Source organism: Lagopus leucura, unplaced genomic scaffold (assembly GCF_019238085.1).
Source record: "Lagopus leucura isolate 7727_CA_CO unplaced genomic scaffold, USGS_WTPT01 Super-Scaffold_100004, whole genome shotgun sequence".
In the NCBI taxonomy this organism is placed as follows: domain Eukaryota; kingdom Metazoa; phylum Chordata; class Aves; order Galliformes; family Phasianidae; genus Lagopus; species Lagopus leucura.
In genome coordinates this window covers 15,838,024-15,861,753 of record NW_024962264.1, presented here as the reverse complement: position 1 = coordinate 15,861,753, position 23,730 = coordinate 15,838,024, and the positions used below count along the sequence as shown (strand labels likewise).

The 23,730-nt window shown below is 36.7% G+C and overlaps 1 protein-coding gene across 1 annotated transcript in view; it reads right to left on the bottom strand.

Moving 5' to 3' along the window:
- CCSER1 (coiled-coil serine rich protein 1) overlaps nucleotides 1–22,226 on the bottom strand; it is a 306,541-nt gene extending 284,315 nt beyond the window's left edge. Inside the window, exons 1-2 of the mRNA XM_042870546.1 lie at nucleotides 20,900–22,226; nucleotides 17,249–17,436 (exon numbers count right to left, since the gene is read on the bottom strand). Coding sequence (XP_042726480.1) covers nucleotides 17,249–17,436; nucleotides 20,900–22,214 — 1,503 coding nt within the window. The 5' untranslated portion in view covers nucleotides 22,215–22,226. The remainder of the gene's footprint in view (nucleotides 1–17,248; nucleotides 17,437–20,899) is intronic.
- Between the last annotated feature and the right edge of the window lie 1,504 nt (nucleotides 22,227–23,730).

Here is a 23,730-nt window from a genome sequence, read left to right as displayed (position 1 = left end):
TAAATGGTATTTAATGATCTGGTATTAAATGGGGAGGTTGGTGGCCCTGCATGTGGCAGGGGCATTTGAGATTCATGATCCTTAAGGTACCTTCCAACCCTGGCTGTTCTGTGATTCTGCGACAGACAGTTTTCACCACCACCTTTATCCTTAGCGCTCCACAGCATCAGAGCCCCAACACAAACCCAGTGATACACTGGCTTAAGGAAACTGAAAGCTTACTTCCCTCAGTAAAAACATTCCTGACATCTTTATCCTCTCCACAAACATACCAATGCATTCCAATTATTCTTGTGTTCTCAGCAGAAAAAAAAAATTATACACAATACTACAACAATCAAAACAAGCAGCAAGATCAAGAACATTGAAAGGAAACCCATCAAGAAACTCAACAGCACAAATGGGATGCGCTACCAAAAAACAACACGCACTAAAGAACAGAAGTATAAAGAGTTGGAATGATACGAGCCTTCACCTTGTACCCTCCGCTGATTCAAATGAGTGATTTGCCACAGATGTTCAGAAACATCAAGATCCATCAGGGAAAAGACAATGAAAGGTGCCTACATACGTTTTGCAGTGCAGACTGCCCTCTATGAATCTGCCTCATGACTGCAACACCAGCATGTTCAGCCTGGAGAACAGAAGGCTCCAAAAAGATCTGATGGCAGCCTTTCAGCATCCAAAGGGGGGCATGAGAAAGTAGAATGACTCTACCAGGATCTATTGTGACAGGACAAGGGGAAATGGTATCAAACTAAAAGACAGAAAATTGAGACTTGATTGAGACTGGATAAAAGAAAAGAAGTGTGGAGTTTTTTGTTGTTTTTGTTGTTTGTTTGTTTCTTTTTGTCTTTTTTTCATACAATAAGGGCGGCGAGGAACTGGAACAGGCTGCCTAGAGAAGTGGTGGATGCTCTGATCATAGAGACACTCAAGACCAGACTGGACAACCTAAGCAACCTTATCTAGCTGTAGACATCCCTGTTCATTGAAAAGGAGTTGGAATGAAAGACCTTTTAAGGTGCCTTCCAAACCAGAGAGTTCCATGATTGTATATGCAAAAACCTCACTCTGTTCAACTGAAAAGCAATTAATGAATAAATAAATAAAATAAAGAAGAAGATACCTCTGTTTACAACATACAAGCAGCTTTAAGGAAAAAACAAAACAAAACAAAACAAAACCAGATACTAAAAGATGCACTTAGCTGCAGCTACAGAAGACAAAGTGAGGCCTAATAGCTGGAAGTAAACATATTTAAAATGAACAGTGAAAGTTCATGATCTTAGTGGTCTTTCCCAACCTTAATGCTTTGATGATTAATTTAGAAATTAGGCTTTTTTTTTTTTTTTTTTTTTTTTAGGGAAAGAAGAAAAAAAAAGGGATAACCAAAGGGTAGGCGTTTTCTTTCTTCATATTTTTGCTATCGTTATTCCACTATAACCTATTTTCTATTGCAGAGAGGTAGAGAGGTATCTGGTAGGATTTTATTGCATGTCCAATTTAACAAGTCTAACCAGAAGATCCAGTGATCTTTCTTCTGTTGAAACCTGTGGCTAAGTACGTACCAGGAATTTCTTTTACATCACCTCTTGTATACACACAAGTAATTGTAAGCTCTGTTCTTTTTTTTTTTTTTTTTTTTTGACCTCATCTGCTGTGAAGTTCTGTCATACAACGTGCCCTAATAGGTACCTTCTGCTTAGACCTCATACTACCTCCTATCTCAGTAAACACACCAAAGAGCAAAAGTAGACTGACTGGTCTTGGTCTAGAAATACTATTAGTGAAAATAATTTTCAACTGTGTAAGAAAAAAAAAAGCTACAATTGAAGGACTCATGGGCAGTAACAGACTTTTTCTTCTAGTCATACACATATAACCTTTCAGTTCATACTTAGAAATGTTGTTACATACATATTGAGTTCCATTCAAAACTGTTGTTATTGTGAAGCCACTCACAAGAGTAAAATAAATTATAATTTTGCTCTGCCCTACATTATGTATTGTTTGTACTTAAAAGAACTAGTCCTTCAAAAATCTATTATAATGTAAATTTTGTAGCGTTCGTGTGCAAATCCTGCATATAGCAACAGCATATTAAAACAGAAAACAGGTTTGAAATGAAATCCTAATTCAGATAAGGATGTGCTAATCCTTTCTGCTCACCTTGAATATGAAAGTAACTTGCAGTACATCAATAGGAAAATGTTGCCTGAAGCTACATTTTTGAGCCTTTGAATATGGAGAATTAATAAAAGCAGAATTTCCCTTTTCTGCTTGCCAAACTATTCTAAATATGAACAAAGCAGGATTGAATCTGTATATTGTTTATTCAATTTTTGGTAAACAAACACGGCTTGCCATCATAACAGAGAGACAGAATAATGATCAGTGAGTTAGTTCACCATCTTTTAAAACACATGCTAATGATTAAATGATGCAATCGTGAAAAAGTTTTTAAACACATAGGGCTATTGGGTATTTTCTCCTCGCATCAGCCAGGCTCGTGAACAACTTAGCATTGTCAGCTTCATGTGTTAGCTCAAAAAAGAGAGCCCCATTAAACAGACAAAAACGTGCATTACAGAGACAACAGAAGATCCTTAAACCTGGTTATCAAACACCCTACTGCATGGAATTCTTTAAATAAATACTGAACAACAATGAGTATCTTTGAACTCCTCTAGTTAATAGACCTTACAGGCCTCCTACAGAGTGGCTATAAATATGCTTGAAGAAATCTGTGTATCACTTCATACCATTTTATAATGCTACAATTGCCTTTGTCATGCAGACTGCATAGAAGGGTGAATGCACTCCAAGACCAAAACCATGCATTAATGGTTTTCCTTTCTTGTGTTAGAAAGCAAAGCATCCCTGCTTGGCTCTATTCTCTTCCACCTGTAGGCCCTTCCAGTAGACAGCTGAGTCCTCTTAAAGCAGCAAGCTCAGAGTAGTTTGGCATCCAGCTTCCCAACTCAAGTTATTAAAACAAGAATTGCTGTGATTCATGAACCATGGCTGAATGGCCGGCTATTCCTTTCAACTCAAGTTCAGGATTTGTATTCATCTATCTGTATCTTTTTGAAATAAAAACCTCACAAAGACACCAACATGCTGAGATTCATTGCTTCATCTTAGTGGAATATAAAACCAATGAAGAATCCGACATCCAGAAACCCCCATCCTAAATCTGCCTATTCTCAAGGTTTCATTTACACAAGTTTTGTGGGCTACTACTCACTTTCCAATGGGTTATTTTACTCCCAGCTTTGCATTTGGGTACAGAAAAATAGTAAGGACATATTTGTTTTCCACTATGTTCTTATTTTAGATACACTGAGAAGTAATTACGAAATTAAACTTACATAAAAATGAAACATAGAAGAGCAATTTCTAGCCATTTTGTATTCTTAAGTCATAAAAAATAATTTTTGTATGGAACACAATAGGAAGCAAAAACTTTTTCCTCATTTTTCACACCAAACTACTAAACAAATTCATGCTATCCAACTAACACAAGTAAATTTGGAAAACTTAAGCTTTAAAATCAAATATTTTCACGATACTTCTGCAAAATGCTTAGCATACCAAAAAATAAAAAGTGTTCTGAAAACATTTATCGTTATATTTTAAATACAGTGTAAATTGCATGCATGAAGGAGTGTTTTTGTTTAAAAAAATAAATATATATATTAAGAGGGTTTGGCTTTGAAGTCAAGCTACTTAAATTTTTAGATATAAATAGTATACGCATTCACTGGAATTTACAAAAATCTATTTAATGTAAATTCGCCCTTTCTGTTATCTTGTTTCTAAACTATAGTTTCTTGTGGAATTAATTTTCCTTCTGCTTTAGTTCTACTCTTAGAAAGCCAATAGTTGAATAGTTTTACAGCTGGTATTTGAAACAGATTTCTTACTTAGTGACAACTCATTTGATTAGAAGACATACAAATTTTTCATGCTACAATACAATGATTGAAAATATTCTCCTTTTAATTTCTTATTCCAGTCATAAACTTAAGAAGTGAATCAGGATAACCACAAGCTAACATAATACACTGTAGCTTTATAACTAATTTACATTCAGTACACTTTATGTTAAGTAAAAAACACATCCTTAATATGCTGAGTCAACAGTATCTGAAGACCAGTTGTGATTTTTTTCAGTCTTTTCTTTATTACTTTTTTCCTTCCCACACTATTTTTAAATTACCTGCCAAAGGAATGGGGATTACAAAGAAGTCAAGCTTAGGAGGAAAACAGAATTTTCCCCAAAAATAACTTTAGTCTGACATGGGGAAAAGAGAGAAAAATCCTGATTCCATATCTCTGGTGATCAGTTTAACAGCATAGGCATGCACGGGGTATACTAGTTACTAGTCAGGCACCTATGAAAATCTGTCACTACAAGATCCATCTTACACTGATCTTTAACAGAAGGCCGTTTGACAGTGCATTTTTAGCTAATATTGGTACAACAAAACAAACAAAAAATAACAACTCACAGAGTTTTTTTCTGCTTAACACCCCTGGCTAGTAATTCCCATACAGCCACATCACTCCCTACAGTGTAGCACAACAACTATAATTAAATAGATTAGGATTAATTCATCCAGCTACTATTTGATTATTTTTGGCCACAACTTCCTGACTAGCAGAAGCTCTGAAGCATAGGGTTTAAATAGTAAAAATACCATCAAAAGAAAAAAGAAGACAAGATCATTTCATAATTCCCTCTGAAATACTGATACCTAATTCTCTTCTAAAGTTCACTTTCCTATTAGCAGTTATATGCTGTCCTGTATGCAGTTCTGACCTTAATTAGTTTGCAGTCCTGTTTTTCCCCCTCCTCTGTCTAAGTCCACTTAATTTAACCTCAGTCTTACTCTGGAACTATTCAGATAAATTTTAATGCATTGCATTAGCATTTATAGATATTGCCCTAAAGAACACAAATGTATTTAAGGAATTGACTCATCACATAATCCTTAACCACAGATTTAAGAAAAATATTTAATGTTTCATGCCTGTAACCTAAGGGACAGAAAGGTGGAATCTACTGAATAGCTGTGAAGAGTTGCAGCCTTGTATCTCATGATTAACAGGTGAAAGGACAAAACCATACAGAAACAGGAATACTGTTGTGTATCACAAAAAAAGAGCAAAATTGTCACACCAGAAAGAGTTTACCTTGCATGAAGGCTTCCATCAACAAACAAAGAAAATACTCACAGCACTAACATCTATGTGGTTTAACTTTGATCGGAGTTAACATGAATGAAAAGTGTACAAAAGCATTTCTATGAATCAAAATGCAAAAAAAAAATCTTTTTCCTTTTTTCTTGACCTCATATAAGCCTTTAAAAGGGAAAGTGTTTCAAAAGAAAATACATAGCTTTGATAGCAAGATCAAAATGCTTTCCATGTCACCTCTGTTCTTAAAGTGTACTGAAGAAAACGATAACTTCTTAGTCTAGTCTGGAGAAAAAACACTCTGATAACACGAATAGGGAAAGTAAGGAAAGAGACCACCGTGCATACTGACATATTTACAGCAGGAAATTTGCATTGCAGTCCTCTTTCAGGTCAAGTGTCTGACAGATTGTTGCCCTCAAAGCGTTTTTAACAGGCTGCCTTTTTTCCCCATAAATAATGTCTTTTAGAGGGAACATTCACAGAAAATAAGACTAGCCTCTGCATTTCAGTATTCCAGGTAAGAAGTCACTGCTTTTTTTTCTTGGAAAGCATTTCTGACAGCTCTTGACCTTTTTAGTTCCCTGCTACTCCCAATTCCTGCCTAAATTACAAATAATTTTGAAGAGAAAAAAAGTTGCTTCCCTTTCTCTAGCTCTTTGCGTTGACCAGCTTCCCATCTCCTTACTTTCAGAGCCCCACTACCACCCAGACCTCCTAATAAGCTTCCTTCCTTTCTGATGCTTAATCATTTCCTTTTCCACATAACCTGCAGTGAGCAACACCCTGTACTTAGTCCCAGTTTTCTTATTTTCAGTGCTTTCACACTTACCAGCACTTGATAATCTCGCCCATGTCTCAGAGACAACTCAACCCATCCTCCAACAAGTCCTAACTTTTCTTTATCCTTGCCATTCTTTTTTGGATCCATTCTCTCACTTTCCCACACTTCCACTTTCTTCACTCCAGTCTGCAGACTCATCAAAGTATGTCTGCTGGGACAGAAGTCTGCCAAGTCGACAAATTTATAAAGACAATTTCATTTAACTGATTACTCTGATTTAACTGTTTACTTGTTTTACTTCACACAACACAAAGTTCACATTGCTTATTTTAAGATCATTTTTTTCAAAAATACCTCCCAAATATTTAAAATTTGATCATTTTGGGTGGGAATAATGTAGTCAAAACTGGCGGGTTTTGCTTTTATCAGCTACAACATGCCAAAAAAGATGACAGGAGACTTCTCATGAAAATGCAAACTTTTGATTTATAGAACAGTCAAAACTAGCCTAATTTCTTTTAACATATTCCAAAAAGTTATCCAGTGAAGAATCTCGTAGGAGTCTTTCTTAGCAGACGACATGAGCTCTGTTACAGTGCTGTCTATTTTACTGGATCATATATAACAGGGTGGCTATGTAGGAGTAATTTAAAACACGCATATGAATAAGAGGCAGTTCAGTAAGAGAAATGGAAGCCCTCCTTTTTGCCCAATCTGAGTAAACAGACTTTGGTGGACAATCTTCCAGTGCTCCTGGAATAATTCAAACTCCCCATCACACTACAGATGTTCAAGATCCCGAAGCAGGCTATTTCTAAGCATTTTAACTCCCCTTCCTAGCTTCTCTTTGGTACCAAAAACTGGATTTAAAATAAATGCTGTAAAATGAACTGTAATAGCTGTTACTACTTCTCAAGCGGTATGCTTCTCTATCAGCTCTGAATCATAACAGCTATCCAGTCTGCTTACCTCATCTCAGCCAATTATCTGAAACAAAAACTCTTCAAGAGCAAGAAAGCTTTTCAAACCACAAAAATTCAAAATGTATCTATTTCTATATATAAAAAAAAATTACAAAAATAAGCACTTCTGTCCTGAATTCAAACTACAATAATTTCAGTTAAGTATATGATGGTTCGTGAGTTTTTGTTTGTTGTTTATTTTTTTTTTTATGAAAATTTCTAATGTACTATGAAAATTTAAAAGTAGGTATGTTTAAGTATTCACAAGGCCTATTATTTTAATGAACTTTATTAGCTTTATTGAATGAATGGCATGAATATAAAAAAGGATCTCCAATGCAAAAAGAAGTTTTTCAATGCCGCATTCCTTTCTGAAGGATATAATTATATTTCTGCTTGTTCATCCTTTACAAGGCGGATTGACCTAGATAAGCATTCCCAAACCTAATTTCTGTATGTCTATCGATTACTTGTCATGCAAAATGTGATCCAGTCTTTATTGGTTAAGCGCTCGCTTGACTCTCAGTGAGAAAACACTGCTGTAGAAGACAAACTTCTGTAGTCTGCAGACAGTTTTTCAGCCACTGTTATGTCCTTAACCCTCATCTAAGATAGCTTCCAGCAACACACTGGGAAGACAAGAGAAACTGCAAACAAATTATCCAATAATTTCATTTTCTTACCTGATAACATTCTTTTCACCGATCAAAGGTACCAAAAGCATGGGAGCACCCTACCCTGAATTGCTACAGCCTGAGGGAAAACAGGATATTTATTCTGAGCACAGTGTCACATACGAAAATGGATAAAAAAAAATAGGTAGGTTATGCAAAAGCACCATACTTTATAAGAACCCTCTCAACAAGACTGGTCTTGGTCACTTCTTGAGAGACCTTAACAAAACAGTAAGGTAATAAATACAACAGGAAGAAGAATAGGAGCTCAGTTTGTAACTGCAAAAAGGCTGAGGCCGATTTTCAGCTTTTACAGCCATGAAAACCAAGTGAGTACTAATTAAGGTGGTTGTTTTCCAAGACATTTTATACTCACTAGTCATAAACTTCAACTTAACTGATTAAAATCTTCATTAGCTGTCTCCTTTAGAGAAGTCACCTGCTAATTTCTGCTTTCATAGTGTACTTGGCTAAGCTTCTTTGGAGACCTGAGCTAATGAGGAAAAAGAATTACAGCTGCAGAAATGCTGTCTTTGCTAAGAGCATCTCTCATGGATGTGATGGTAGACTTCTAGTGAATAAAAGCTATTAAAATATCTACTTTTTCTTACAAAGGATTATTTCTCAACACAAATAACATATAAAAACATATTCCATGAAAGTATTTTACTCATTGTATAACAAACCCTCTTTCATTTTGAAATGCAAGCACAGTATTGAAATAAATCAGCTATGCTAGGTCACAAAATCAGAGAGCCTGTCTCCATCAGCAACGATTCTCAGGTTCTTCATACCTGTGTCCCATCTACATGTAGAAAAGAGCTAGTACACAAGCACATGGAGTACTTCAGATTGTACTACCTCTTAGAATTCTTCCATAAATACCTCATTGGTTCCTGGTGGCTTCCTTCCTCCTTTGCACCTCCACATGCCCACTTGCAACTTATGGGAATTCCCTGTCAATCATTTTTTTCCTCTGGCATGCCTGGCTCCATAGTGTAGGATAAAGAAATAAAACAGAGTAAGGGAGCACACACATAGGGACAATCCTAATCTCTGGGGATTTACTATTTCTTACCACTGCATCATATCTACAGGCAGAGCATGCCAGGGCAGTGACCAGTGGTACAAGTAAGTTGGAAGAGCAGTAAGAGATATGTCAAAGAGATCTGTTAAGTCTCCCTACAGCTGCCTGATGCGACATTTTACACTTGGATTCTTATCTCTCCCCACTATTAAAGAGCCTGGAGCACATACGAGGGTGTGTCACAGGGACTAGTAAAGACAGAGCCAGGATCTGCTTACTGGTGCTCAACAGAAGCAAACAAAAAACACAAGGAAATCAGGAAGAAAAGAACAAGAATATGCTTTCCTACCCACTGATCTGTCCTTTTTCACTTTAAATCCTAGCTGACACTGTTTTGAGCATGGATGTAGGATCAGAAAATCTCTAAAGTCATCTTCCAGTCTTGCTGACACTGTTCTACTGATAAAAGTATTGCAAAAGACAGCAGAGACCAAATTACACTTGTTGGAGGATTGTTTGATCCATGGTGAAACTGTGACATCTTCCACGCCTCCACAGCATAGCAGGCACTGAGTGGAAAGTAAAAATCTCTACCAAACTGACTAGTCTCTTTGGACACAAAGGTAGCAATATATAGATTTTAACAGACCACATTGTATAGACTGAAGGCCACAAAATGGTATTTTTCAATGCCACTACATAACAATACTGCTACCATATTGGCCTGTACTCTGAACACATGCTTATAGAAAGTGTGATGATGAATAGGAAATTAAAATACAGAAGTCCAAATAAACTAGAATAATTCTTTTTCGGCCTGACAAATATAGCTGTTCAAATATTATCAATTACTATTTCATATTTTAACACATCACAAGATATTTCTGTTGAGAAATCAATCTTTGATGTTATGTGGAAAAAGAAATCCTAAAAAAAATTATCAATTGAAAAAGAAGAGTAGATTGAGAAAACAGTGGCTCTTCATATTAACAGGCAAAAATACTTGTGGTAAGTACTAAAACTAACAGAAGCGTTAGAAAAACCCATGCATCATTTGATTTGATAATGATTTACACTTAGCTGTTTGTCAAGATTTTAAAACCTAAGTATTCCACAAAAACAGGAAAACAGAAAAACATATGTAACACATTACAGAGGGCACCCTTCTACAGTTTTGTAAGTCTAATTCTCTGTGAATTAATTCAGGAAATCCTTACAAGTAAAAATTAAAACTGTAATAGAAAATATGAGATGAATTAATTTGGTTCTATATTCAGTATGTAATGCTAATAACCTTATTCTCCTTTCTACCAGCATTAATGCAATTGTATTCAACTGGAGAACTTCTACCCGTATAAAAACAATAGTTTACCCTTTTATGGATTATAAAGATTGTGTCCTTAAAGAGATAACATTACAGAATAAGTAGTAAGTAAAATCTAAATTATTTTATTATTAATTTAATTTTTTAATATTGAGTTAATTGATCTCAAGAATTCCAAATATATAGCAACAGCAATCTGATTTAAAAAAAAAAAAAAAAAAAAACACACACAAAAAAACACTACCTTAAAAATTGAGCTTTACACTTAAGACATAAGTTTTCCACACAGTATTTAACTGAAAACCTTCTAGTTGACCTAAAAATCCTAAGCAAAATTCTTAAATCCCAATTTGCTGTTTCAATTTTTTTGTGTTTGTTTTTTTGCTAACAGTATGAGAAAGGCTCTTTATCTGTGCTAAATTATGAACACCAGGTCTATACTACTGCTTATCTACAGTCAGTAGTTTACTCCCATTTAGACAGTATATCCTTATACCGTCAAAGAAATCATAACATTTTTTCCTTTAAGTGGCTTCCACAGTTTCCTTCCACAAAGGAAGCACAATGTCAAACTCATTCCAAGTGGGGGAAAATTTGTTATGTTACTACAAAGTTAGTTAGAAACAAATGCTGTCAAATACACTTTACACAAGGAGCAAACTGTTGCCTTACAGGGCTTGCTCAAACAGTTCAGTAAGAATTCATGTTGCTAAGTATTCTCCCCTGAGAAGACCAATATAGCATAGATGAATTTGAATTAAGCAGAAATCTCATAATTGAATGGCAGTAGAAAATGTAATGCTTATTTTAACTACGAAAAAATCTTGTGTGAACATCACAGATAAGAGACTTAAAATATGTACAGCACAGTAACAACAGGTTGCAGTTACTCAGAGGAAACATAACCTTGATAGCTGTAAAGAAGGTTATGTAGAGAATATTAAAGGAGTGTAGACATTTTGCTTACCTGTTTCTTTTTTTTTTTTTTTTTTTTTTTTTTTTTTTTTTAAAAAAACAAAAGTTTTGATATATCTGAAAAAAGATTGTTTTGGCTTGGTTTCGAATCTGAAATGAAACCCCAAAAACTCACATTCTCTCCATAACCTTTCACTCACTGCTTTGGCTGTCAGGACAGAAGCTTATCTGCTATCAGAGAAATTAAACATCTACATGTTTCCAGTCTGTTGATAAAGAGATAGTGTTTCCCATCAGACTGTCTCAAGCCTTCACAGGTCACAAAAACAACCATCTTCAATTCCAAATATGTCTGCTTGCTACCTACTGTAACTTATGAGCTGTTCAACTCACTTGATGATAACTCACTTCAACTCACTTCATTTGACAGCATCTTCCACCTTACAAATTAGCCACAGATTTCTTGAAAATCTTTGAAATGACCTCAGTACCAACTGTCACAATGTATGAAGCAGAAAGTCAGGTCCACTCGTAGGGAGAAAAGAATGGAAGAAGTAGTATAAGCAACTTGGAGCAAATAGGAAAACCATTTCTATCTTCACCAGACTAGAAGACAAGCTAGTTTTATCCATGCTCCATGTTTCAACTGACAGTGCACGCTTCTCAGAACAGAGAAAAATAAGAAAACCATTTCAACTTTTACTCCCTCACTCTTCAAGCAGCCTCAGATGTACAACCTGTGCCACCTCCTTAGGAAGCTGCCGAGAAGAACAAGGTCACCTTTCATCCTCCCTTTCTGCAAGCTTGATAAATACAGTATTTCCAGCCTCTCATCACAGGACATACTTCCCAGCCCTGCTACCAGCTTTGCTGCCCTCCTCTGGGCACATTCAAGTGCCTTAACATCCACTGTAAACTATTGGACAAAGAACTGCATACAGTATTCAAAGTGAACCTTGACCAAGGGCAAGTACAGCGTGATGATCACCTCTTTCAATCAACTGGCTGAGCTGTGTTGAATTCAAGCCCTCCTATTATAAAATGGAAGCCTGCAATAGCCTACTTTACTGGATTCCATTACCTTTTTATTCCACATACTGTTTCAAATGCATATTGTAAATATATTTACAAAGATGTTAGATATTCGAAGTATTGCTACATAATAAGTGTAGTGCAAATATGTGTTAGCATAGGATGGATGAGAATAAAATCTGTAGTGACCTGGTGACCAGCGTGCATCTTCAGAAATGATCTCACTTCAATATTGTGTTGGCATTTGTAGGCAAGGCAAAAGATAAAAACTGTGAAAGGAAATGAAGAAAGTTTTGTGACAACCACAGTTAATCCAGACAGTGTGGGAGAAAGCGTGAATACAACTGCTTTACTGTTTAACAAGTGGGCAATGAAGACCTGCATCATTGTTGAAGGTGAGGGAAAAAAGCTGAAATGACCTTAGGCCATAGGAGTCCTTTAACTGGAAACAAGAAGTTTTATCTAAATAAATTAGAATCATGGGGAAGAAGCAAAGCAAGAAAGGATACAGTCAAAGCCACATTCTGGAAAAAAGTGCAGATCTAATTGAAATGGCACAAATAGGTAAGACTGCTTTGCTGCAGGGAAAAGAAGAAAAGGCAAAGCAGAGTGCAAGCATACAAAACTTTACCTGCAAGGATGAGAACTTGTATCTCAATTTAAGAAGCGGCAAACTCACAACATTTAGACAAAATTATAGTATGAGAAACTGAAGAAAAACTTGGGCTCAAGTGAATGCCCACATAGAGAAGTGAGAGCCTCCAGAACACAAGGGTCAGTAGTAACGTTCACTCACCAAGAAAGTAAAAAGCAGAAAAATTGGGTCTTTTTAAATTATGTAGTGCATATGCTAAGAGTCAGGTGTGTGCAAGAACCAGTCCACAGTCAAATATGTTTTTTGTAGTACAGAGACACAAAGACAAAGGCACATATGTCAGAGCCAAATGTAAGTAGACTATTGCATATATTTTATGGAACAGAAACATGCACGTCATGTGCTTAAAGCATAGAGCAACTCAAGTGTTGAGCACAATGGTCTATGAATTCCAACAGAACTCTTAACTTTGTTGTTTTGTTGTTCTTGTTTTTTTAAGCCTAGAGTAACATACTCTAGCAATTTTCATTGACATCTTCCCATAAAACACTTCTGTTTCTAATGACTGACCATGTTTACAACTGGCTTTTCAAAATCTTTGCTTTTTGGTTGTTCCTGTTTGTTTGTTTTAAGAGCAAACTATATTCTTTTAAAAAAATCTATTCTTTATTACTGATGAAAGTTAGACATGCGATACTGATCTTTTCATCACACTTCCATGAAAAGTGATGGATCATTTTGTTGCTCTGGTTGACCTCAACTTCCACTGTTAATTTTAAGTATTCCAGCACATGAACTCTTTTTCCCGTGATGATCTTAAACGAAATTACTTTAAGTGATGTGGGAACTTGATCAGATTATTTTAAATGTGATTACTATGGTACTCTCTTATATTTCAACTACTCAAATTTCTGTTCTTTTTATTGATCTTGCAGGGCTGCATATTTTAGGTCATTCAGGTATTTTACCATGCTGACTAGCAGTTGCTTTCTTTTTTTTTCTTTTTTTTTTCCCCCCCCCCGCAAACAACAGCAACAAAATCTGTATGCATTGGAAAGAAGAGGAGCTATGGGAATATGGAAGACAGCCACATCCTCTATCAATCCAAGATGTAGTTTATTTGTCTCCGTGTTACATCTATATATTTTAAGTGGTAACTGATAGTGTAATGGTCTGAACATATTAACGCCCAGAGTTACTATCAAAACATGCATCTCTTTAAATTGCATCTGTATCAACCATATGCATTTGACAGGATTTTATTACACAACATGAGCTAGTCGACAAAGTGTTCCAAAAAAAAAAATGCCCTGAATTTCAGTTTTCATCTTTTGTGCAGCTTAGTAATGCTTTATTCTCAAATAATTTTTGGTTAAATATTGACATCTTGTGGCATAAATCAGTCACTGCAAGAATGACTCTCAATACAGTGCCTATTCTGATGAAAACATACATAATTAGTAATCTGAGCAGTTAATTTCACACATCTGTTTCAGTTCATTATTTACACAGCTAGGAAGTCAGCACATTTGCAGAAAGCTTTTTTTTTTTTTTTTTTTTTTGTTGTTGTTTTGTTTGTTTGTTTTTTTTCCATTACACATCCAGATTATTAATTAACTTTCAGAGCCTCACAAATGAATCAATGCCACTGCTAGAGGACCTGCCAACCCTCCTGGTACATTTGATACACACTGTAGGAGATTGATCTATCTAAGCCTTTACTGGTTGTCTTAGAAAAGAACACTACTATCATGCAAGCATATTACATTGAGAGAATTGTTTAGGAGGAAGAACAGTTATTCAAACTCTTGAATCTCCAAGTTTGGGTTTTTTCTCCTCCCCTGTACAAACCTAGAATTCCCCCAGTTTATCTGTTTCCCGTTCCCCTCTGGGCAGGCAGCAGAAGAATCCCATGCTGTATGCCAACAAGAACAAAAACAAATGAACTTCTGGAAGACTTTCTTCAGTCTGTGAGGAAAGGGTGCCTGTGATGACTCACTGGCAACAATTTGCTACTGAGGTGTTAAACGTGAATTGCTTGTGACAAGTACAGTGAAGAGGCCTTCAGTTACGTATTATTATGAACATAGTTCCTTCAATTTCTAATTCCTTTTCGGAAAATCAGCTTCTTCTTTTGCCTATTTTTCTGTTAAAACTTGAAAAAAATATATTGAAGATTTAATCTAGCATTTCTCTGAACATACAAAGATGGCACCTGTATGTACTGGTGGAAAATCTGGAAGAACTTGTACTCATGGAGGTGCACAGCAGTTGTAACACAAAACTTCTGGGACTGTGACTATGCCACAAGCAAATACTAGTGAATCTGAAGACAACCTCACTAACGTTAATTAAAAGAAACAACAAACACAAAAGTGGATTCTCATGCACAATATATTAAAAAAAAAAAAAAAAAAGACCAAATCACATGCCCGTGCACATTTAGTTTTTTTCCTGTTGTTCAAGTACTGTCACCTTCCCTATTGCATCATTAACACCAGACCAAACACAAAGAAGTATGTCTACTGTTTAAATAAATGCAAAGACCAGACTATTAACTCAGCTCTAATGAGTTAAGTAGGGTTTACAGTCTTATGACAGAGTGAGTGAGCTCTTTAGGGCAGAAGTTACATCTGCATAAAGTTCTCTATGCTTATATGAAAACAGGAGCTTTTAATGTCACAGTGTTCTGGTTTTGAAACGTATGATTCACTGACATTTGGATGTGAACTTGCTGAATAACTATGCTGTGATTGAAAACTTTAAAAGCACAAAGGATTCATCTACAATTTAGTAAACATTTCCATCTTGCTTCTTTGAGTATAATAGCTGAGTAAATTTATTAATACAAGTGGTGGTATTTGTGTTGTTGACATAAATTCCACTTTATTTTTAACCATATGACAAGCTAGCAACAAACTAGAAAGGTGGGAGAATAGCAGATACATAAAATTAAATTAGTTATTCAATACTGGTTTATCTGCACAATATGATAGTGCTGAGGAAGGAATAATCCTGTCATTCAAGTAGGTACTCCACACTCCACAGGTCATACAAAGTGAGTGAAGTGTTCATGTAAAAGACATCAAGTAATTCTGTTTCAATTGAGTATTCAAGACAGTGGTACGTAGGCCATAAAAACCTGCGCAACACAGAAAATTGTTGTGCACTGGCTGTACATAGTAACAATGTCATCTGTAATGATGTCATTTTCTCTTGCTATAGGAGAGCAGAACTACTAAGTCTATGAATTAAGGTTTAGATAGCACATTTAGATGTGGGTGAGATTTACCACAACCAAAAGACAAACTTGACAATCTTTTAAGAAAAGCCCCAATTCAGCTGCTTCCATAAGGGGAATTCATACTACATTATTCAATTGTTTCGGGACCTACTTTTAAATCACTGACCAGGAACCACTATGAGTGAATCTAATAAAATTTAGGCTTCCATGAGAGAGAAAAAACATGCTACCCTCCGTGGCAGGCAAGGTAATACAGTCATAAACATTACCTAAATAACAGTATCAGTTGTTCAGCTTTCATGTCTGTCTGTAAAAGAAAAAAACCATGCTGTTTTGGAATAACGTGCTTTGGAAATCTAGCATGAGCTTGCACAAATTAGTTTCACATTTTTGAAAAACTGCAAATAAAACCTCTCTTAGACAAGTCAGTTGTGTTTGCGTCAGAGTCTCTTAGAATGGTGCTTGGTCCTAGACCAGAACAACACGACTGTTAAGTAGTGTTAAGTAAACCCAAAGAGGGGGAAGAAAAGCTCCTTATAGATCTATTTAGCAACACTGGGCAAGAATAATAGACTTCGAGATTTTTTCTTTCTACACAAAATTGTTTTTACATATGAGCATCAACGAATCTTTCTTTTTTCAATTAGAATATCAAGTAAAGTACCCCAAACTCAGAACAGCTGTAGAACTTATTTTAGTGATTTATATAAGCTGAAGAGTGGATGCCATCGCCGTATATGTTTGATCTTAGCATCTTTTTTTTCCTCTCACCTGAAAGTATATGCACAAGTATAAATTACATTCATCCTAAAATGTTCATTCTCACTCCCTATAGGACAGCACATAATGTTAGTCCTTCCTTTTATTACTATTTCACCCTAAAAAAGGTCTGAAGCACTAACCCACATCAATCCAACGTGTCAGAGATTTCCCAATTGAAAATCAGAGGGATTTTCAAGAGTTCTCAGAAGGGAAGATTTCCTCTCCCTCCTTACTTTGCTCTTAGGGTGAAAGCACTGAACTTTCTCACCTGTTTTGGAAGGGACTATCCAGACCTTTCCATGATCAGCTTCCTTACCAATAAATTCCTCTCTACAAAACTTCTCAATTTCATCTCATTCTCATTGTGCATGATTCAGTGGAATAACTACAACAGTAAAATTCAAAATGTTGCCCACTGTATTGCATTTCAGCAATATTCATACTGAATTTTGTTGTAGTCGACTCTCCCAGTATTTTTATCCCAGGCAAATCTATGAAGCACAACTATATAACAAGCTCTTCAGCGCAAATGTACAATACTTCCCACAGTGTAACAGCCTGAAAAAAAAAAAAAAAAAATTCCATCTCTGTTGCTCAGCCTGAACCACATTTTGAAAGCTCAACTCCGCATTTAAGTTACATTTTACCATCTTGCAAATTTGCTGCTTAATATAGCTGCACTAGTAAATGAAATAAAAACACACACACACAGCAATCAACTCACCATGCTGTTCATTTTTGAAGAGGATGAGCTTGCTCTCTGCTTCCATAGGCTGTTAAGTTCTTCTGCATTGCCATCCTTTGGTTTTATGATCACCCGACTGCTTCCAGCAGTGCCTTCTGAGGAGGATCTGAGTCTCTTCTCAATAAATCTGCCTTCTCGGTATGGACTGAAGCTATTGGCAAGATCAACTACAAATAGACATGCAATCAGCAAGCGTTACAGAGAATTATTCTCCACAAATATTTTCTTACAGAAAACACTTCACTTCAAATGCTTAGCAAGGAATCACATAAGATTGTAACAGTGATAATTTCCATAAGGTATCCTGTAGAAAACAGATCCTATTGAACTAAATAAAACATAGCCTTTCCTTCTTTTCGCTCTTCGTTCTTGGAGGCTTCCAAACTATTGTCCAATAAAGTCTACCAGAAAAACTATCACTGATACCCTGGTGCAAAAAACATAACCTGTCTTATCTTGTCCCTAACTTCCGTAGGGCCAGGTCACAGCTTTGTTAGAAGCGTATAGCACAGTTCTTCATCCATGCTCTCCAAACTCATATTGCAGGATGCATCCCAGACCTCAACTCCCATTAAGTAAAATAACATTGGAAAAAGAGGAGAAAATTACGTTTTCAAGTGCTAGGTCAACTTCAGAGATAGGGAAAAATGGAAAACAAAATAGCATAACGTCCTAGTGATATCAGTATTCCACAGCATGACATCATGCAACAGGCTGTTGGGTGTAGAGACATAGTGCACTGTGGAGCTGTACTTCCTTGTCTCATGTTCTCTATAGCAGTTTCACATGAGCTCTAATTCTCCACGACGAAGATACACTGAGATGTAATATGTTTCCCAAGGACTTCCACATGACCTATGATTCCTGGTGACAGGGGTGGTTTTTTCCAGCAGCCCAGCAAGCAACAGCATGGTAATAGCCTTCTTTTTCTCCTCACTCGTTCGAGTTATTGTAACTCTTTTTATTATCACCTTACATTCTTTTACCATTCGTAGTAAATTTGTTATCCCTTCTTACCTTAATTGGATCATTTTTCTTCCCTTCTCCCCAGAAAGGAAGTAAGGGGTCCCCTTGCCCGGTTGTACTTGAAATCATGACACATAATAAATGTAACACATGTGAAAATCTTAATTTCTTATGCCTTTTGCAAGAAAGCAGACATTTCCTTAACAGCTTTACAAAAAGAAAAAAAAAAAGTATTGCATAAAACTATATAGGCATATATTAAGAAATGCATTGCAATGCAAATGTCCAATCTGGTCAGACATTTGAGTCACATTTTATGATGCTGTCAACCACTGAAATCTGCCCTCAGACCAACCATGGAAGAGAAAGTACTTACTGTTACATAAAGTGTACAGAAATACTTTACATTGGCACCCAGTTTTAAATACTATTCAGTGTTCAAAAACGTCTGTTGGCACCAACAACAATACTTATAATTACATCTTGCCCAACACTACAGACTTTTGCTATGCTCATTTTACTTCACAGAACAGGATTTTCTGCACTTTTTCCTTAAATGTGTTTGATCACTTTCTAATTTTAAATAAATTCTTCACTATACAAATTGGAAAAAGAATGCATTTGGAATAGAATTAAAAAACCATAATAATTAATCGCCGACTTTTAAGTAGTGCAGTATTAGCTGGAGTGTTTAACTGAATATTAAGTTCATTTACAAAAGTCTATTACACTTCCAACACTAGTAAGCTGTCTTACAGGCATACACATTAAGTATACAATTGCTGATGCATGATTAGAAATACACACAATTTGCAGCTGATCACTTTGAGACACTCCTTGTTTTTCATTGTAACTACTCCACTCTACTAAATCAGATTAATAAGTGTGAGCCCATTTCACAAGTGAGCCAAAGAAGAAAAGCCAGAGTGCTCAGAACAGATAACATACTTAAATTAAAACACCTTTTTTTTTTGTCCCACCTGAATAAGGTTCAAGATAAACAGGTCTCCTCTCGTGAAAGCTAATTTAGGGGATTAATTTGATGTTACGTATCCATTTACGAACAAGATATCCAACAATCCAGTACAGTGAAAAATAACTGAAGAGTAAGATTGCTTCCGATCTACATGACTAAGTAAATGTCCAGGCTTCTCCAGGAGAATGCTGTGTGAGATAGCGTAAAATGCTCTGCTGAAGTCTAGGTAGGCTATGTCAACAACCTTTCTCCCATCCACAGTGCAGGTCACCTCATCATTGCAACACTGTAGAGGGAAGTCAAGCTGGTCAAGCATGACATGCCAAGCTGGCTAGGCCTGATCCCCCTGGTTGTCCCACAGAAGCTGTGTGATCACACTTCAGATGGTATATTCTATAACCTTCTCCAATACTGAGGTCAGGCTTCCCCTGAATCTTCCTTCCGACCCTTCTTGTAGATGGGTCTCACACGGCAAGTCTTCAGTCATCTGGGACTTTCCAGCTGACCAGGACTTCTGATAAATGATGCAGAGTAGCTTGGTGAGCATTTCTGCCAGTTTCTTCAGTACCCTCAGCTAGATCCCATCCAGTCCCATAGATGTGTAATAGTCTAGGGGAAGAGCAAATCACTGTTTCCTCCTGAATTACAGGAAGTATTATTCACAAGAGTTGTCCTGTGAGTGGAACTTCGTGCTTAAAACTTAGTTTCCAGCTTCTATGATACTCAGCCTTTCCTGACCAGACTTGCAAACAGTTGTACAAATCTGGCACAAGTCAAAGTCAACAAATGCCTGTATTTAAGTGGCATGATCTAGGCTGAAGCGCATGGAAAACAAAGCCAAAATGACACAAGTTCCACAAGTTATCAGATACTACATCTCAGGTTGATATTAAACATGGTTCTTTCAATCAGAGCAGAGAATGATTTTCTTTGAGATTTTATTTACAATTTTCTATAAACTGAGATTGAGGAATAGCTTATTCACTCCATCTTGTTAGTATTTTCAAACTCTTTTTTGAAAGTTAAAGACCCAGCTGATCGTTAACATTCTCCATTGTATAATCTGTGAAATGACCACCTGCACAGCGCTATTTCAGATAGAAACAGCAATATACTATTTTATTCTGTCACTGTAACATTTCCTTCAAGCTACTTAACAGCATCGTTTCATCACAGCATAAAAGCGTGTGAATATCAGGAACTTTTGAAACCTAGAGTATTGCAAGATACAAAGGAAATTATTGTTCATAATCAGCTAAAGGAGGCTTATTTTTTGGCAATTTTTCTTAGCCAAACAATAAGCCTTCAACTCAAGTCCAAAATATGCATGCCTCAAAAATCCCAGAATTTCCATTCAACAAGAGGCAAGAATCAATTTTCTTTCTTAATGCATTTCGTATGTAAAGAAAATAAAGATACCAACATCACTGAGAGATGTTATTATTACTAAATGGTAAAACCTGAATCCCAAAAAAAACAACGGTTTTTGTTTTATACCTTTTGTTATTCTGATTTAAGCTTGATTTTGGAGGAAAAAACAATTCATAACTTCTCACCTTTCTAGATAGCACTGACAATGCTAAACAAATACTTAATGACCGAACAATCCCTAAATCATAACTAAGGGGAAAAAGAAAGCAAGTCAACTTCAAAACCATCAAACCTCACAATTAAATAAGAGTACATACCGTTAGGATGGTTTGTTTCATATCCCTGTTGCGTTTTAAAGGACTGAGATTCAGAACACTGAATAATCTTAGGCTCTGTTACAGGAATTGTTTCTCTCTTGTGCTTGGAGAACGTGATTTCCTCTTGGTCCCCACTCAACTCCTTAGCTGCTGGAGAGTGCATCCCCAGTTCTTCTTTATGCTGTAATGCAAAGGTTTCTAAATTCACCTTTGCTGAGTTCATTTCTCCTTTGTGCCTGGCATCTGTAACATGTAGTTCATTGGCTTGCAATGATACTCTCGTTTGATTAGCAGCTGAAGTTTTGAACAAAGTATTAGATTCAACACTACACAAGCTTGCATGACTTGCAGGAGATACAGCAGCAGACTGGCAAGGACTTCCCACATAATCCATTTCCTTCACCGGAACAGCAGCAGGATTTAAGATTATCTGAGAGGTAGAGACACTATGGCCAAAATCCTCTGCTGGCAGCACACCATTCCCACTGCCGGGCAGAGCATCAACCTCTGAAACAGAATCCTCCGTCAAGGTTATGAAGTCAGAGGGGGTCTGGACAGCCGTGAGGTCAGCCGAGAGCAGTGGAGACTGCAAAGCACTCCCCATGCACTCCATCACCTCAGCTGAGCATGGAGAAGAGGACGTGGCAATCACTGGCTCACTTTCAACATAGGATTTTATCTCCAGCATGCACCCAGTCTGCTGCACAGAAGAAACTGATTGACTCTGTGGAACCGGTTTGGAAAACTTGTAGTGCGATGAGAAAGATTTAGGGAGAAGTTTTCGTGTGGACTGTTTGACAGAGTAGCGGCTCTGTTCCTCCACAAAGCCAGAATCGTCACCCTCATTTTTGCCAGAGCTTATACAATTTATGAAGACATTCTTATTAGCTGAAGATTCCTTTCCTTTTTCGAAATCATCTGTCAAAGACCTTGTTATCTTCTTGCTACGCGAACTGCCAAAACTAACCGAATGCCTTCCTCTGCTTTTAATGTGTTCCTCCAGGCACAGTTTTTGAAAAGTACTGAGAGAGGGCTGGTCACCATTTGAGATGTTAACATTCTGGCTGGCGGCATCAGGCTTTTGCTCCCCCCCCTTCTTGTTATGGAAGCTAATGGAAGGAGTTCGGAATATGCTCCGGCGCTTGCCTGTGCTCCCTGAGCTGGAGTTAGTGCTGGATGGGGAGGAGGTGTGCACACCCACAGTGCTGGCAGAGGAAGGCGAAGAAGGGAGGGAGTCATGTCTCCGGCTAATACTTCTTCTGAATATTGGCAACCGAGACACTAGAGTTGATCGCCTGGATCCTGAGTCCCCCATTAGGGCACGAGGCGCTCACACTTCTTCACAACCAAGAAATTAATCTGGGGTGAGAAAGAAAGACAGAGAATAATAATTCAGCCTAAAGGCCAAGTGAACAAGTTAAGTCAGCCAAAACACTTGATACATCAAAGTCTATCTTACGTACAACTCCATCTCATTATATATTATTACAATTTCAGTTATTTTGATCTGCAGCACCAAAATCCTAGTAACTGAGCAAAGATGTGGCTCAAAACATTCTACACAAGATATACAATTGTATACATTATGCAATGCATATCATACTGAGTAACAGTATAATATTATATTAACAGCACTGCAGATATAACTACAACAAAATTAATCTTTAAGAAATACACAACAGTTGTTCCTCCTTTTGGTTTTTGCCATATTAAACTACTGTGGTGAGTGACAGGACTGCTGAGAGAACAATAAAACCAGATGATACGATCACAAGAACAAGAGAGGTCTAATGCTTAAGTGTATCTTATTGAATTGCAAGTGTTCAGCACTTAGGAAAAAATACCAGGTCATTTATCTAAGCAGTATTTGTATGTCAAGCACAAAAAACAAATTCATTCATCTAATACAATACATATGAATGGCATGTATATTTATATAGTGTGTATGTATACACATACAAACATACACATACATACATATGGGTACCTATAATTACATCTATACTATGTTACTGTAAAAGTAAGAGTAATAATTAAGTTTAGAGATTGTGAGTAGACAGCTTCTGTCAGCACGGCTCCAGTTTGAATGTGCACTATCAAGCAGCCACAATTTAAGTAGCATCAAGAATGAATTACATTTTCTAGCTTATGAAGGGAGACATAGCTTGCAAACAGCCACTGATTTCCAGAATACACTGACCATTACAAGCTAAAACCTGAGCTGGATAATACAGAAGTCCAGCAACTGAATTGACACAAATTTAAACTGTCCTGTCCTACAGGGACAGAATTGATGATACAGGCAAACAAGCAGGTTATCAAAATAGCTTTTCATCAATTAAACCAAATGACACAAGGACTCTGATACATAAGGCCCCTCACGTTTACAATGCTAGGAGCAAAAGTACTGGCAGCAACAGAGAGGATCCAGGCCATCAGCCCACATGAGGACTTAGGTTGCTCTACATTCTTCACCTGCCCACAACCCAACCTACTGAAAACACGTCAGAAAGCTGCATGCAGCTCCATCTGCCCTCTCCACACAGATCTCTGCTTTTAGTTACCTTCAGATATATCGTGTTAATTCAGATATATTGTGATGTTGTTGGTGGGCTTGGGTAGGTTTTATTTTTTTTGCTTTCGTAAACATGTGCTTGCAGGCATACAGATGTGTGCAGACAACACAAGATTATTCAATAAGACTATGAAGGCCCTTCATAGTATTTTCATAAGATGTCATAATCACTGAAAAAAGCTTTTAGAATGTAGTGTTACAGCTGCAGTAGATAGGCCAAATATTTTTAAAAATATTAAATTGCTATGGACTTTGT